Below are 18,584 nucleotides of genomic sequence, written 5' to 3'. Positions count from 1 at the left end.
GAATTCGAAGTAAAAAAGATTTTATGAGTTTTGCTGTTTTTGCCTCGTTATTTATTCTTTATGTAGCCGTAAAATGCTGACCGGTCTCATAAGCTTGTAATTAACTATCGAATGGATGATTTTAATCAAAGCAGGAAGCTTATAGCAAATAGTCATAAAGTCTTATAGATTTTTGAATTGTTTTCAAATTTTCAGTTTTTGTTTTGTTATTATTTCGTCAAATTGTAACTTATTCTGATCATTGAGAGGTCCCGTGTATTTCCTTGTATTCAAAAATTAACATGTGTACTGATATTATTTCGTAGCTGATTTTTTGTTCGTTCGACAATATGCGTTAACATAAAAGTTTGTGAGTGGTATATTTGTGGTATATTTTCGGAAACTTTTCTAACATTGACCAATGATAAACTTGTTTTCGTAACTTCGGAGTCACTCTCAGTGATAACAGGACCCCTTTTACACCTAATTGAATCAAAATAATTCTGGTTAGCGGTTTTGTCTTCTAATTATTGGTCATTCGACTGCAATGCCAAAAAATTTCAAAAATATTTTCAAAATTTGTTGATATTTTTGTATTATTGGTTTCTTTTGAAATCTTATCACATTATCTTAATATTGATAGTCCCCATTGGCTCAGAGAACACGTTCGATGGATCATAAATAAAGTGATTTCTTTTTTAATTGATTTCTTTAGAAATAATTTTCGCAATTCACTAATAGTCCATTTTAGGTCTAGTATTTGTTTAGTCAATGAAAATTCTTTGAATTGTACGTCAGGTCTTGTTTTTTTTGTGCAGACATTTTTGGCCGATCGACATTCATTGTAGAGAAATGTTAGTGTTATCATTAAAAAATTCGTCCAGTGTAGAATTCGAAGTAAAAAAGATTTTATGAGTTTTGCTGTTTTTGCCTCGTTATTTATTCTTTATGTAGCCGTAAAATGCTGACCGGTCTCATAAGCTTGTAATTAACTATCGAATGGATGATTTTAATCAAAGCAGGAAGCTTATAGCAAATAGTCATAAAGTCTTATAGATTTTTGAATTGTTTTCAAACTTTTCAGTTTTTGTTTTGTTATTATTTCGTCAAATTGTAACTTATTCTGATCATTGAGAGGTCTCGTGTATTTCCTTGTATTCAAATATTAACATGTGTACTGATATTATTTCGTAGCTGATTTTTTGTTCGTTCGACAATATGCGTTATCATAAAAGTTTGTGAGTGGTATATTTGTGTTTCCACATTCGGGTAATATCAGATCCCACTGATCTTCAAATGTGACCCAAATGTACTTTTTTCAGTATATTTTCAGCTAAATTTATATATATATATATATATATATATATATATATATATATATATTAAAACGGAAAAAAAAACAAATATTTTTCAGATAATACCTAATGATTATAATGGCTTCTATAATTTGTGTTTTCGCAAATTGTTTGTATTTTTTTGTTTACTTATTCTGTATCTTTAGTTCGTTCCCATGGCTTAGTCTAACAAAAAACAGATTCCATTGGTTTTTTTGAATGACGTTTTATTAATTTCATCGAGAATTATTTTGTTATAAGCTAATGATATTTAAGATTGAAATTATTTGTTTTATAAAATTTTGGTTGATTTTTGATTTCCGCCGCATTATTTCTTCTCTTTGTGGACTTGTTACCTACTTTCATTAAAGAAAATTGCCATCTGCTGTAAAGTTAGGAAAAAGTAAGATTCTGTAGTTAGGGTTTCATCTGATTGCCTTTTGACGTTTTTACTAGGTGCTTTTAAATTTAGATATTGAGTTTTGCCTTGAAATTTTTGTTTTTGCTTATTTTTTGTAGCTTTTTGTATCGTAGTCTTTTTAATGGCACATCTCGTGAGTGTTGTAATGAGGCATGGCATTGTGTAATTCAATTAGTAGTCAGGTTTTGTAAATCTGTATTTTTTCATTTGGTTGACTATTAAGTCAAAAATGTAGATGCGCTCGGGTCGGAACATCATGTGCGAACGCACAATAGCGAGCTTCCTTGTTATTCTATGCATTCACATTCAATTTTAAACGGAAAATGTTATGACAAAATTTTTTTAAATTTTAAACACGAAAACTAGTTTCCTCTCAAATTCTTGCTACATAATATTTTTTTTTAACTCATTGCCAAATAAACTTTGAGTACCCATGCGGAGATGACCCCTAACCACCCTAACGATGATCAAACTGACCGCTGATTATAGATTGTCCCAGTCTGAAATGACCTTTGAAATTTGGATTGCTGAAAAATCTGTTGCGCGCTCGGCAAGGGCATAGCCAGAAGTCGTTTCGGCCTCTACGTCACTGCAAAGCTTCTAAATTTTTTTGTCCCACTTATCGTTTAGAACGTCAGATTGGAAATTGCTGATAAAAAGAATTTGTGCACCTACCAAATTTAAAACGGCAGAATCTAGTGAAATTTACTCTTTTAATTCCAAAATAACGGATCTTATACATGTAAAAAAAGGCTGACGTTGCAGAGTCTGATTTGATATGGACAATTCTTAATGCTCCCTAACTTGGTTCTACCAAATGGGTATTTAGCTTAACTTAGCGTATCTTAATACATGATGAACAAATATTTTGCCTGGAATTGGAGACCATTTTTGTCGTCCGATTCCATACGCTTAAGCGTAAACAAACTTTACCTCGTCAAGTTTTCGACGCTTTTTCCTCAACATTGCTTATTTCGGGTTTCGACGCAGTGAATTCGGCGCAGGAATATTTGACTGATCGCGGTGATTTCGTTCTGCCAAGATATTATTTTTGTTTTGTCTCATATCTTGACCTATCTGTGGTATGAATCTTGCATAGTTATGTTTCTCGAGAGAATTTGCACGACGTGGGCGTTCTTTCCAATTATGTGAAAATATTTTGTACCCTGCCCTTTCCTGTTGGTCGTGATAAGCATTCCTCTCAAAAAACCAACACAGTAAAATTGATAAGATGACATAATTGAGCAAATTGGACATCACAATCAAAGTATTCTTGAAACTATCTAGGTAAGAAGAGTTGCCCTGTGTTGTCCCGAGTTGTCTGCCTAATCTCAATATATTTCATCAAAATATTGATGTTTGTTTATTGATCCAATCTAGACCAAACTCTCTGTAGATCGGAAAAGTTGTCAAATGGACTTACTTCGACATTGAGAGCTTACGAGTCTTTTGGTTAACTGAGATTGCCAAAATGTTGCCTTGATTTTTTCAAGCTAAAGAAATAACAAAACAATGAATTGAATATTTTTTCAAATACAAATTTTCCCAAGTTTTTTGTTACTCGTAAGGTATATGTTGACCTCTCTGACTCATGTAGCCTAAAACTAAACTCGACTTGGGCAAAAGGACTTGAATTGGATGAAAAAAATTAATCTGAGATCCATGTGAATTGCAGTACATAATGACGTAATTATTGTTCGTCTCGCGGCCTATTATTCGTCTAGTATCAGAAAAAAAGTGTTACGTACCACCACATTTACTTTTAATCAATATCGTACTAGCTTGCAAAAGTTTGTGACAAAGGACAAAAACGTATTACAATTACCAATAAGTATAATCGTTTCTTAGTCGCCATATCCAAAATGTAAGGCTTTTTGCATTCAGATACGTTTTGTGCAACTAAAGAGCCAAAATGATCCGAATAACTGTCCCATTCATTACGTAGAGTCATTGGCTCGTAATGTGACATATCCCGGGTCGAGATTTTTACTGAGAATTATGTAACAAATGCGCTGACAGTCATTAGTTTTTTTCAGCACATAAATTTTCAATAATTATCTGCCTATAGTGCTGAATTTTCAACACGTTTCTCACATAATTTCTGCACTTGTCAACACATTAAGCCGGTAATTATCTGAGATATTTTGGCTTAAAATATTTTTCTCGCAGTGTCCTTGTCAGAGTCCGTCAGTGCCTGTCGGCATGGTCTTTTCATGGGTCGAGCAAAGTCATTTCAGCAGTCTGCTTTTTTTGCAAAAGTTTTTTTTCCCAGTTCTGTACAAACAGAAGCAGTAGCATCGGAGCAAGACTAAACAGCATGGTACCACAGCAGTCTAGCCTAAAAAACAGTTGGGAAACTGAAATTGGTCTTAAGAATTCTGTCAACTCTAAAAGACAACTATCGCAGCTGGAGAATATCCCCACAGCCAGTAGGTTATGTATAATTGTCTTCTATACTTTTGCCATGTTGAAAGTGAGACGCTTTTCAGTTGATTTCCTTTCCAACAAAAATGAACCATCATCTTTAAGAAAACAACGCAATCGTTGATTGATTTTTGGTTCTTCAGAATTGCAAAAGATGAAGGAGCGTGCATGCTGGCACAATTAAAAACAATTGTGAGCAAAGAATTTGCACATTAAGAGTTCATGCACGGAAAGTGCTTAGAACGATAATATTTTCTCTTTTCTGGATAGCTAAATTAATGTAACAATTGAGCCAAAATTTTGCTGCTTAAAGTGCTGAGTTTGGAATTTTTGAAATTGCTCAAATTATGTAAGTTTATGCTGAATATTTGGACAAAATGAGTTGGCATTTGCTGAAAAAGTTTTCATCAGCACATTGGGCGCCTAAAACTTTCCACACATTCAGCATATGCCATACAAAATTTCTTCACATTCAATGCACTTCTTACATAATCTCAACTTATACGCGCTCGCATCTGGAATCATGATTCAGCAATAAATCAAATGGGAATGCAGACGCAAATGTCAAACGGGTATGTATGCACAAAGCTTAATCGCTTAAAAACTGAAAACCATGAAGTATCAAGATGTTTCAAGATGTACCTCCAAATTCAAAGAAGAATAAAAATTGCATTCAAATTTCAAAGAAACGCAGCGACTTGAAACTACCATTGAAGGTCATTTTTGCTTTCTGTTGCTTTTTAATGTCGAGAGCAAGATTTGCGTGTGCTACATAATTCAGATACAGCATCTAGCGCATACACACACACACACACATACACACACACCACAGACATGACAGACACTAACGCACGCACGCACGCACGCACGCACGCACACACGCACGCACGCATGCACACACAGACACACACACACACACACACACACACACACACACACACACACATACACACATTGATCAGAGACACAAGGAACACACACATAGCAATAGTCTAAAAAATTTACACAGAAGAGTTAGATATTGATCAGTTTGTTGATCGCATATATTTTGATTAGTGTTTGCTTTATAGATATGCAACAGCCTTAAAATTAAATAAGACTGAAACCATTTATCAAAAACAGCTCATAAAAATAATTTGCGTTGCAGATTTTTTCCATTGTGCTGTTTTCTAGCGGAAAAAAATAGTGATTGCTGATAATCTGATCCGTTGCACTCTATCTTTCAAATTTTAACCGGTTCCTTTCTGCAATCAATCTGCTCTCTTTTTCGCATTTGAGATCAGAATAAGTCATTCACAGTCAGTGTAAATTTAAGACCTTCAATTGAAAAGCCTCACATAAGTTCAGAGAAAATTTTGCTATTCTAATTGTGGATATATAATGACCGATTATTTTATATTTGGGTACTGAAGAACGTTCAGGTCATTTGAAACAAATAAAAACTGAAAATAAGGCTACACAAAATATCGATTTTTTTCATCTAAATTATAAAAACTGCAGTAGTAAAATAATTACAGTTTATTTCAGCTGCTGACAATTTTGATTGGCTGCAAGGCACATTGCAAGTCCACAAAAATCAATCCGTTCGAAAAAAAATATGAGAAAAAAAGGACAAATCGGGAATTTTCTTTGATCAAAACAGAACGATTTATTCAATTTAATTACGCAAAACAAACCAGTTCAATATATGCAATAGAGTGGATTTTCAAAAAAGAGCACTGTTCAAATTTGACGACAATTTTCATTATGGCAACAAATTAACGTTATGTTGCTCAACCATTCCTTTGGCGCGCTATTCCACATAATTCCACTGGCCTTCGTTAGATTTCACAGTGTAAAAATAATCTATTTAACAATTAGGGATTATCAATCCAGCTACCAACTTCCTTGCAATTGTGAATTAAAAAGACCATTTCCTATTTTGATTATGTATCTTATGCAATGGATTTTGAGCATTTCAAGGCATATTTTGTTCGGGGTTGGCAAATAGTTAGACCTCAGACACCTTTTAAAGCAGACATATACCAGAGTGGGCGGACCCTTGTTGAGACCAAATTGTTGGTTTTTGTTGGTTTTTCCAGTAGGAAATTTTGATTTTTCTGTTTATAATGTAAACAGAATCTATGACAGTGTTTTTTGCAGGAAATCCAAACGTGCTTCTTAGAGAAAAATTCTTTAAAAAATGTACAAAATTTTTGTAATTTGATCTTTAGCTTGCTCACAAAACTAATTGAACGAAAATAAATTTTTGGTTACTTTCGAACTCCAAAATGTAGCATACTTGTTGAACATTGAAGAGTATTCTGTTGATTAATTCACATTTACTGACATTTACTGAGTTTTGACAAGTCGAAAGATCTGAACCAATCACGCAAACCGTTTTTTTGTTTGGTCGGCCGAGCTAATCTGCTTTTAAAACCCAGAATAGAAAAGTTCCTGGTAGTTCTCCCAACGATTTATTAAACAAAGACACCGAATATCTCTTATGTTTAAAAAATGACAATACCGAATCTCTCTTATGTTGAATACCTAACAAAAACGACGATAACGACAAAAAATCATAAGAACTTTTGTCGTTTTTGGCTAGAATAAGGCGACGATATCGACGATTTCTTATGTTTAAAAATCGAAAGTTTCTTTGCACGGTTAATTTTTGGCATTTTATGTTTAATTTTAGTTAACATCTTTTAACTACTAGTTCAACATATCAAAACTCAGTGCGGAGGGAGTAATCGAGAAAAATTTTTTGAGTAATCTCTTACTTTCCTTAATTTTTCCCAATATGTTGCTGAACATGCTTTAACTTGAATAGAAGAAGGTTTGAACTGGTAAAAATTAGATAAAAATTGCGGCAGTAAAGGATTTTTTAACAAAACTGGCAACCCACATTTCATATGCGCCCCCCTTTTTAAGTACCATTACGCCGCAGATGTATACCCAAATCGTCAAGCGCAAATATACCCGATCTGTGTATCTCTTTTTCGTTTTTCCTATGTTATTACATTGAAAAAGCGACAATATTGCAAAAATTAGCTACTTTAGCAAAAACAGGCAAAATTGAAGGGAATGGCGGAACCCGTGTTCGCAAGAGTGTCCAAAATTTAATCGCAAATTTAAGATGCAATCTTTATACGTGTATTTATATTTCAAAAAAAAGGGCGCGACCCCTTTTGCAATAAATAAGACACAAAGCTAGTCTCCTAATTTCGTTCATTTTATGTATCTGTTTTTCGCTTGATTTTTACTAAGGCTGAATTTTTGGGGTATGCTTCTGCGTCGTAATGACACGAATTGAACCACACGGTCCAGTTTTTCATCTGGCCACGTAGCGCACAAATGCGCGCGATTTCTGCAAAAAAAATGTCGAAAAGCGTTTATGAATGCTTTCGGCAGTTTCTGGACAAAAATTGAGTTGCAGGACCAAGCCTTCGTTTGAAATCTGGCTATGCAAATTTGTTTTCTATAAAGAGATTTAAAATATAGAAAGGATAAATTGATTCAACATTCAATAACTCACTATTGATATTTGTATTGAACATTTCACATTAAATATTTACTAATTTCACATTAAATATTTACTATTTCATAAGCATTTTCTTGCACAATTTTTCAAAAAAAATTAAATTTAACAGATAAGCTTAAACGTCATGATGTGAAAAATAGTAAGGCCTTTCCTATAATTTTACCGCACTAAATTTTGTATAATTATCCTCTGTCGTCAACTCAATTAGGCTATTATAGCAATTATAGGAAAGGGCCGAAAAATAGTTGAACATCTAAAAGTTTATATTTACACATTAACGCATTCAATAAAAAAATAAAATGATTCTTAATTTACTGTAAGACAACCGAGTGATCGTTTCATATCAAAATTGTCGTAGGTTTCAAACAAAAATTTGGTCAAAGGCTGTGAGAATTCGTCCACACTATTGCGAAGAGTCGGGCAGTGCACAGTGCAACAACTATGATCGCACCAAAAGGTGTCGTTAGCATTTTTTATATTTAAATAAATTGATTCAATTATTATCAATTCACGCGCTCAAAACACAGCTCGTTATGATATTATGATAGATATATCAATGCTTCATAACAACACAGACTGCAGGAATATGATCATAATGTTGACCCGTGTTGAGGACAACGACGAAAAAACGACAATCTTTTGAAAGTAAGAAATCGTCTTTTTTTGTCTTTTGTCGTTTTCTTCGTTGTCATTAGTTTCCGTCGTTTAAGTCGTCTTTTACGTGTAAGAAATGATCGTGGTAATTTGATCAATAATTACGAATCTGTTTCCTCTCTTTATTCCATTGGGAGCTTGTTGGGCTATCTGGAGAGTCAAAATATTGGAGAATTTGTATTTGGAGAATCTTAACAATAACTGAGTTGAAGCTTCGCTCACGGATTAAAGTGTTTAAAAAATTTTGCAATCAAAATTTAGTGTCTCAAGATTTTTAATCATTATCATTGCACGAGAATTGGTTGCTTTCATAGCAGTTGTTTCTTTTTTTTCGGTTTTTGCTTGAAATACTTTTGGGCCACTGGAAATATTCTACTCGTGAATTATTTAGAACAGAAGAAACAGATCCTTAACTCTTTGTCGGAAACAATTTCTTTCTATGATGTATTATATGCGGATAGATAATGGAGATTAGTTATCCGGATTTGGTAGGGAAGTAATCTAGCTTGTGCCACATTCGGATCTGCTGATTGGGTTGATCACACACTGTCATCCAGTGCTCCACTCTGCTCCCGCTCGCAAAGCTACCCGGTCCTATCGACACCTCACCCACCAACTCATCTAAAAAAATACAAAATTATTACATATGTTTAAGCACAAATTTCGGTCTGACCCGCCTATCCCTCTTCTTCATAATTACTTTAGTGGGATACATTGTTTGGAGCCCTAACTGAGCCATAAAACTGAATAAACTGCTGAAACTGCTAGAAAGCAGTTTACAACAGCAGCTTCGTTTGGTTGGGTGTATCCTTTTCTAGACAAGATATTTTTGTCCAAATTCTACTTGCGAGCCTTAGGTGAACCAGACTTATGCATTAGAACATTTTATTATGTAATGTGAGCAGTTTTCCCGATTAGGGAACACCTCATTGATTTAAGTGGTGATAGCAATCTTTCTCTAGTTACCTCTGCATTCATAAAAATCGACTGTAAAGAACTGTCTAAAGAGCGAATCATGATTGCCACTGTGCAGGATTCAATTGTATACGAAGGGCTCTCCTGATTATGTGCGTAGCACCGAGTGTTCCCCTATTCGCATTTGGATGCATACAATGCAGACGTTGGAGCTCGGGGAGCACGCGTAGGAAAACAGAAGCATAAAAAAGCACACAAAAAATAGCTTTACCAAACGGTTTTTTTTTCCTACGACTCAGCAAAACATCGCAAAAAATATGTTGTCTTGAGCAGTAAATAACATGTTACTGTGTCTTGTACTTTAAATATTCTTGAGCACTTAACTTTGTTTCTGTGTCTTGTATCTGCAAACTACTTGAGCCGCAGTTCAACTGCTGCGAAACCTCAGCTCCTTGTATTTCAACTCGTGAGTGCAAAGAGCGAACCTCAACTTCAGTTTAGGTTTAAATATTTCTGTACAAACAGATCTTACACATATTTCTTTGTCTTCAATTTCTTTCCCTACCGGTCTGAACTGTTTAACATATAGAAACCCGGTAATGTGTTATCTGTAGCAATCCAGTCTAGATTGATATTGAAGGAATTAAGATTGGCGAACAGTCATAAAGTCTAATTGTAATGCAACAGTAAGAATATAGCGGATATACAGTTACAAATGCGAACCGCAAAAAAAGGGGAAATTTTTGAACCAATGAAACGAATTGGGTGGTGTAAAGCTAACGGCGTTACAACCAATTGGGAGTTAAATCATTACTTTTGGTTGGCCAACCCGGACAGTGGAAAGCAAACTGCTGTCCAAACTGTTTACGGATCGCCAAAAGCACATCTAATCTTCACTCAAGCAAATCACCACCAGAACATCGACGAGTCAAAACGAAATTCAATAAGAGGGATGAAGGGCAAGACCTAACACAAGCAAACAAGTAACCAGAACATGATCGGTTGTTACTTGTTAAATTTGACATGAGAACAGAAATTTTGATAGAAGAAATTAAAATTAAGCATCGATTGGGCTACAAATTATTTAAAGTTTAAGATCGGCAAAGTAAATTTAAAATTATTTACCAAACAAATTGTTTAACTATTCACCTCTCAGAGGAGGAACTTTCCAAGCACTTACAGCGTCGCAACAAACTCAAATCATATCCCGAAAAACTTTCCTGAAAAAGAGAGATGATCTGCATCAGAGATCAGATAAAACTATAGACAAAGACTGGCTTGAGTATATAAACAAGACACCACAAACATAGAGATTAAAAATATTGACCACAAAATTCAGGAATCTAATGGCAAAGAAGGTAATAATTCTCACTTGACCAGACAATCATTCTGAACAACTTAACAAAAGAACACATTAATGAGCAACTGAGATACCGAGCAAGACTTCTTCAGCGAAACAAAGACGAGAAAAAGCGTTGAAGAAATATGATGCTTACTTCTCTACGAATTTGTGGCCTCAGTGAACAACCTTCAATCGAGAAAAATAGGGTTTAAGATAAAGATGAAAGAGCTCCACATGCGATAGCAACTTATCCAAGAAGAACGTGAGCCAGAGTACAACATAAAAAGAACGGCACTAGAGAATGATGACCTACCCTCAAATTGAGTCATATTGCGTGACAAGTAAACCCTCAACTGGGAGTTGAAAATTAAAGTGTCTCCAATTTGGCCCAGGAAATTGACAACACAACGACCCCAGTGAGGCCAAAATCTATCACCTACGACAGCCCAATATTGAATCAACGGAGAAGTGATCCACGATTAACAAATGCACGTGATCGTTCATCTAACTCTCAGAACCAAGAAGTATCTCCAGAAACTGATTTTATGGAGTCAACAATTGGAGAAAATTGTGATTCTTGTAAACAGAGTTAATACCAATGCATAAATTTCTGCATATTATTTTTCTGCGAAAAGAATTGCAATTTGGCAATTATGTGATGTTCTAAAAACAACCACAGGAAGGTAATTATGAAGACAAAAAATAACCGATATATATATATATATATATATATATATATATATATACATATAAATATATATATATATATATATATATATATATATATAAAGGCAATCCAGCAAAAGTCAGCTCCCAAAATTTTAAACTGATCAGAATTTGTGGAACTCCTCTGAAGTGGCCTGAGTCGTCTAGCATGTTTAGTGCAACAATGGAGAAACTCAGGAATCCTGATTGCGAGATAATGAGCCACCTGCAGACTTTACTCAAAGAAAATACAAAATCCAAAATCTGAGAGACTGGATAATTTGGACAGTTTTAATCTGCTGCCTGGAGCATATTTAAAGCAAATTTGCACCATATATTATTATAGGTTCCCAGCTCAAGTGCCTGCGAAGAGCAGAACAAGTGAAAACTAGAATTTCTTCAAGTCTAATTAACCTCTTTGTTACTGAATCTAACTTCGTGATCGTACTCAGATTGCAAACTATTTGGTGATCTGGAGCCAAGTTTAACATTGTATATGACATTTGGTAAGAAAACAAAGATACTCAAAGAGATATTATGGTTCTATGTTGCTGACAAGCACGACAACTGGCCTGATCTAATTATGTTTGAGAAATCGCTATCAAGTGCATGGCAACGAGTAATGGCATTCGCGAATGAAGGGTTCTCAGCGTTTAAAAGTTTACGCAAAGCGCAAGATAGGAGCAATACAAAAAGCGAAAAACTATTTTCGAAAACATCAATGCTTTTTGCGAGACCGAAAGTAAAAGAAACGAAGCCAACGCAAAGCGATCAATGTTCGCTTGCGGATAGCATCCATAGTATTTGAAACTGCCCATGATTCAGTAAAGTGAAAATTACCCATAGATATATGGCAGTGAAAAAGCGGCGCTTTTGCTACGGATATCTGGGAACATGGCATGCAGTGACAAAATCGATAACTAAGCTCCGAACATAAATGAACGATGGCAGATATCCCTCCTCAATTATCACATAAAACCATTTAGAAATTGCTTCGATGGAAACTTGTGCTCAGTTAGCTGGGAAACTTTAGGCGGTTTGCCGTTTTTAGCGTTGAATTTTATTTTCAACGCTATCAATGCGGTTCACCTGTATTCTTACATCTTTTTAAAGTATTTTCTGCGGTAAAGACGTTTGGTAAAACTAGCGGTAAGATTTTGCAAAATTTGCTATTCTTAGTGGTGATTTTTTTTCACATCCTTTAGCGCTTCCACCGCTACGCTTACATATTTGTAACATTTTCTGCGGTGAAGTTATTTGGTAAATTTAATGGTGAATTTTTGAAAGATTCGCGATTCCTAAAGGTGAATTCATTTTTTTCACAGTTTTCAACGCACTAACGGCTATTCTTACATCATTTTTTTTGAATGTTTTTGGCGGTCAAGATATTTAGCAAACTTAGAGATGAATATTTGTAAGAATTACAGTTATTAACGGCGAATTCTTTGTCACGGTTTTCAACGAATTCGCAGCTATTCTTAAGTCTTTTTTGCAACATTTTCTGCGGTGAAGATGTTCGGTAAATTTAGCGGTAAATTTTTGTAAGATTTGTGATTGTTAGCTTTTAATTCTTTTTTCCACCGCTTTCACCGCATTCACCACTCAAAATCGCAATTCATACATCTTTTCACCGTATTCACCGCAAATCATACATTTTTTTGCGATTTTTAGTGTTGACACCTCGGTCCGGGTTAAAACAAACGCGACTTTATATTGAGCGATTATTGTGCATAATGAGAGATAATGCATGAAAACAAACCAACCAGAGCGAAGCTCAACTGGAACGAACTTGCAAAAATCTTTCTGGTAGAACTTTGAAGATAGAAGATATAAAATATTATGGAAGACCTTGCATTTTTTTCGAAGATTTTGGCAGAGTTTTTCAAGATAAACAATTGATGTCGCCTAGGATTGCAAAAAAATTTCTTGTCAAAAATTAAATGGAGAGATTCTCATTAGTTTTGTGAACCCATGTAGACGCATGAAAGATCATGTTCGACTCAAGCTTAATTCAAAAGACTTTAGCTTTATGATGAGATAAGGGAGATTTAGCTTGGTCGATGGGAGAGTGGGAACATTTAATTTTTGACAGCTGGCGTGTATAATAGATTAATAGTCCTAGGTACCTTTCAGAGAAGCAGTTCGAATGAACAACTCAACAAGTAGCCATGTGTTGCCTCCCAAATCGGAGGACTCTTTATTCCCTCCTGCTCCTCCTCCCGTACTGTTCCCACCAACCCCTCCCCCTCCCCCACTTTTGACTGTGAACTGGAGTTGCTGGTTGAACTTGATAAGAGTGGGAGCATCCAGGGCAGAAGGGGGTACTGGGAGGTTGCGGGTGCTTTTGGATTTCAACTCTTTGTCACCTTTGCGAAGGGAAGTTTTCACCCAGCAAACTAGTCCGGCTAAAACCGATAAATAAACCTTTAAATCTTTAAACACTTTAACATTCTGGGTTAATATTTCCAATTGTAACCCCCACCCCCTGTTGTTACCTCTTGCTACATTTAATAAGAGGGGGAACTTCTAAGTCAATAATTCAACCTAAGACAAGCCTGCCTCAATGTTATATGGTGGAGTTAGTAGCAATGCAAAAAAAATTTTTTGTTTGTTTTTTCTGCGAACAGAAGTACCATCTACCAATTATTTGAGTTTCCTCGCCTAAATTTTCATGTTGTTTTCCGAATTAACCATGAGATTATTTCCCATACCATTGTTTTTACATAATTTCAGCGCATTTCTTGTATTGTAAACACCAAACTGTTTATTAATATAAATTCAAATTGAATGGGAAGACTTTAAGTAATCAATGGGGCAGTGGATTAAGTGATTAATATGTCACCGGGGAGCAGGGGTCGTGCCTCAGTTAATCCTAATTTTTGAAAATTCAGTGGTTTTCTGCGCATTTCTTGCAAAGTTTCAGAGCATTTCAGCGCAATATTATGTAAGGTTTTTGCGCTGAAATTTTTGAAATATCAGAGTATTTCAGCGCATTTCTTACATAATCTTTCTTGACTCGTAAAGAAACGCCATGAGTGAGATGCGTTATTTCTAGTTTTCTCTGCTGCATCTTGTAAGTAACTCACTTGTATTGGCGGGTGAGTTTTTGTGGTCAGTTGAGAACCCGAGTCTGTGACTGGGTAGAAAGACGTTCCTAGTGTCTAGAATGGTCACATTCAATTTGTTGAAGCTCTTCTCGTGGCAAATTGACAGCTGCAAATCTGCACCAAATTTGTCCATCTGCGAGTGAACACTACAGCTATTACTACAGCTATTTAAATTACTACAGCTATTACATGGATCTTTTCCGTTTGCGCCCACCCCTCCACCCCCGTACGTTAAGCAACCTTCAGTTACATGCCATATAGTAATTCATTATGTAAAAAAAATGCACGTCCGTCTGGATTTGCAAATAATATGCAAAGCTGGGAGGGGTGGGGGGGGGGTCCGGAGGAGGAGGAACAAAGGGTAAACATACCCTGGTTGACCCACCTTAGACGCAACTTTGTGAAAACTTACGGTGCCGTAGAAAGACTTATACGGTGCCGTAGAAAACTTATAAAAATAATAAATAACATAAAAAACATGTAAAGAATTTTTTTAAAAAAAAACAGCTTTTTCCTTATAAAAATATCCTCGATTTTTCATACGTCTGATGAGCTCAAGTATCCCATATTTGGCAAGTAGTTTGAATTTTTAATTAAATCCATTTCCAAATGAACTATGGGATGTTGAAATAGCAAACGTGCTTGAAGAAATTGACAAATTTCAATGATTATTCTTAAAATTTTGTTCTGGCTTTCTTAAATGGAGAAAGCTGAAATAGTGTTCAAATTCGGCCTCTTTTGGTTCAAGTAGCCCAATAAATGAAACCCCTAACTTGCACACAAAATAGCTGTTGCAAGAAGAGATAGAAACCAGCAAAATATGAAGAAGTAGTTCAATTTCATTTTTTCTTTTCCTCCTTCAATTGAGACAATTTGTCCTAGCTTTTGTGTACATCAGGAGTATGCTGGCTATGCAATTGGATTAAAACGCGGCAAGCTAAGTTTCTGTAGACCAAAATATAGTATGCTATGCTTCAAAAATATTAGATTACGTGTTCAGAAAGATGAGCCACAAAGAAATTTTTAAAAAATTAACATATTTACTGAAGGAAAGAAAAAGATGTCGTTCAAAGTAAAAAAAATGTTTTCTGTCAATTTACTAATTTGTATCGGCATTTTGACTTTATAAAGAAAATGTAATTTTGTTTTATTTTTTTAACAAATTTGTGTAATCCAAAATATATCCTTAACTTTTAACATAATTTATCGACAATTTTGTTATCGGAACAAAATAATTGAATACCCCCATTGACCCCAACATTTTCTTTATTTCATTTTCCTGTCTTCCTTCACATTTTTCAGGAAACTCCCCTCTTGCACCTTACGACAAAATTGGTATATTTTAAAAGATCAAAACTTGCTTCTAAGGGCTGCGAAATGCTAGTTCTCTGTTTTACTTGCGATGCGTAAACAAAAACTGAAAATTTGACCGAAGACAAAAAGCCGCCCTAGCATATATATATATATATATATATATATATATATATATATATATATATATATATTCCCCCATTTTGAAAAATATTGGAACCATTAGCTTAATTAGCGATATTTGTAGTTGTCATTATTTGAATTTTTTAGATTTTTTTAAAACCCGAGGGACTGCAAACCAGAAAAAAGTAAATATTTCGACCCGAAACAAAAACTTTCTCAATTAACACTACTAAAAGTCCTGTATTATGAGCAAATAAAATTTATGATCATAGTTGTATACATGTCTGGAAAACGAAAACAGCGAGGGAAACTAGTTGAAAACTAGTTGAAAAATATTTTACTTAATTGTCACTATTATCCACGAGGCCAATTATCTGCAACGTGTTAATAAAACAGAAAAGAAGAGAAGGTCTAATTGATAAATTATCCAGAAGTGTAACCGTTTTTACATGAGAAATCGTGCATAAATAAACAATTTTTTTGGGTGATTCACACGAGAAAATTTTAGAGTGTCCATTGAAATGCTTATAAGTATATGCCGTTATCACAAATATTTCTTTAAAACGCTCTGAATTGGGTGTGCAAACTGGTTAGGCTCTCCGTGGAAATGAATCGTCACTATTGACCAAGGTTGATGTCTCACTGTGCAAATTGTAAAAATGTGACAAAATTTGCCACTGTTGTCTACGAAGATCCCAAATAACTCCGAAATTACACGTGTCCGTGTTGTACCGTGATAAGTTGAACACAAGTTTCTTAATTACCTGCATCGTTAATAATTGTGAGGCACGATCACTTGTATTTGCGAACTTTTTTATTCAATAAATTCAATAAATCTTCCTACCTATTCAATATCGGTATTAAAAGCTCCTCATTTTGGTTATAGCCTGAGCTGTGAGTATTTTTGTCTAAAGGAAGTTTTTATCAATTTTTGATATATCAGACACCTTTAAACTGTTTCATGTGTTCATAGTTTAGGTACCTTCGACTGTTTCCATACCATGTGGACGTAAAAATTTAGATTGAGTTTCACTCCATTAACATTCTTAATGAAAGTAAAGACAGGTTAAACGCTGATGACCGATCTTTCAGCAATGAGCATCTTTTGTACAGATGTCTGCGAAACTCACCAAAAATGAGGAAACATCATTGTAAGGTGTTTTCTCAAAATAAAATTTTTAGGAAATCATAGTTAGCCATCAATCAAATTAAAATTGATTGCAGCAAGAAGGCGCGGTAATGTTCCGACCCCGCTCATCCACATTCTTGACTTAATTGGCTACCAAATGATGAAGAGATTGGAAACTTTCAAAGACATCGTTGAGTTACACATCATTTACACATCGTTGAATAAACAACCAATGAAATACGATAATGCCACGCTAGAGAGCCCATGAAACTTTTTGATAATAAGAATACTAGAAGGGACAATGATAAAAATCAAACAACAAACATTTACGACCAAAACTCGATGTCGATAACAAAAAAAACATAGCCAAATCGAACTCGCATCAGATAAAAACCAAAAGAAAAAATTTTAACCTATACATCATTCGAAACGATATGAGACCTGTCCCCAATGCGACGGTTAACAGGTCGGAAAGAAGAGCAACTAAGTGCGAATTTCAAAAATACTTTTCCATTTTTGAAAATAATTAATTTCACAGTTATTAATGTCATTAGATATTAACTGAAATCATTGAATTGTGCATTTATATCTACATAGGAACATGTGAAACATAAGAACAATTGAAACATGTCATTAGCCAAGGTTTGCTTGCGCAAGACTTCAAAGCCAATGGGATCAACGATGATTGTTATAATTTAAAAAGAAACCAAAAATACCTAGAAATGTACAAATATATAAAAATCTAACATTTTATGAAACCTCGTAGTCAGAGTATTAACAAAGCCAATAAGCAAATGTTTGAAGTTGAAACCGTTATAAAGATTAAGTTATGGCTCACTGGAAACGGGCTGTGACCTGTTTTTACAGGACTGATCTACAAATCGACCGAAAAACTAACTAAAAAAAATAAGAATCCCAATAACTTATATCGATTTTTGAAAACAAATAGTTTCAAAATTCATAACAGACTTAAGATTTGAACAGAATGTGACGGATTAAGCGTCAACACCTCAGTGAGCCTACTAATAATGAGACTAAGTCACGAGCCCACAAAAAACAAATACATAAAAAAGGCAAAACTGCAAACAATTTTACGGCATGACACTGTTCAAGGCACTATAATTATAAGATGTTACCTGCAAGAGCTGTAAATCATCATTTACTTTCATCTTAACATCAACGACGAGTCGTCCTCATAAAAGGATTACTTAGACATGACAACAAAAAGAAACCCAAAATGGAACAGTATAGAAATCTTGAAAACTTTTCATGAAACTAAATGGTCGAAGCAATCAGTCACAACAAATAAACAAAGCGCAAAATATGAGTTTTAATCAACAAAAGTAATTGAGACTTCTGATGAGTGAGATTGAGTGAGATTTTCGTGGCGACGAAAAGAAAGCAAAAAGTAGACAGATGAAAAAAAAATTTTTTTAAATTAAATTGAAAGTTATTAAAACAAACAGCTATAAACTGAAATCTTTATCTAGGTTGGGTTATACGTCTTCCGGAAGCAATCATTATCTGCCGCTATTGGGTATATGGCGCAAAACAACGAAAAGAAAGACAAACATAGGCAAAATTTTAGGAGACAAATATGTCTCAGCCCGAAAATCA

The 18,584-nt window shown here is 34.6% G+C and overlaps 2 protein-coding genes across 7 annotated transcripts in view; one reads left to right on the top strand and one right to left on the bottom strand.

Annotated features, from left to right (window-relative positions):
• The window catches only part of LOC142336281 (uncharacterized), a 304,207-nt gene that overhangs the window by 149,250 nt on the left and 136,373 nt on the right, over positions 1 to 18,584 (top strand). The window lies entirely within an intron of this gene.
• LOC142337136 (synaptotagmin-15-like) overlaps positions 7,922 to 18,584 on the bottom strand; it is an 82,401-nt gene continuing 71,738 nt past the window's right edge. For all 6 annotated transcript variants that reach the window (XM_075386239.1, XM_075386238.1, XM_075386235.1 and 3 more), the window contains 3 exons: positions 14,384 to 14,537; positions 13,424 to 13,702; positions 7,922 to 8,956 (listed from right to left, as the gene is read on the bottom strand). In XM_075386239.1, the coding sequence (XP_075242354.1) occupies positions 8,811 to 8,956; positions 13,424 to 13,702; positions 14,384 to 14,537 (579 nt within the window). In that variant the 3' untranslated portion in view covers positions 7,922 to 8,810. The remainder of the gene's footprint in view (positions 8,957 to 13,423; positions 13,703 to 14,383; positions 14,538 to 18,584) is intronic.

The sequence above is a fragment of the Convolutriloba macropyga genome, chromosome 3 (assembly GCF_964194025.1).
Source record: "Convolutriloba macropyga chromosome 3, txConMacr16.3, whole genome shotgun sequence".
Taxonomy (NCBI): Eukaryota; Metazoa; Xenacoelomorpha; order Acoela; family Convolutidae; genus Convolutriloba; species Convolutriloba macropyga.
This window is presented reverse-complemented; position numbering and strand designations above follow the sequence as displayed.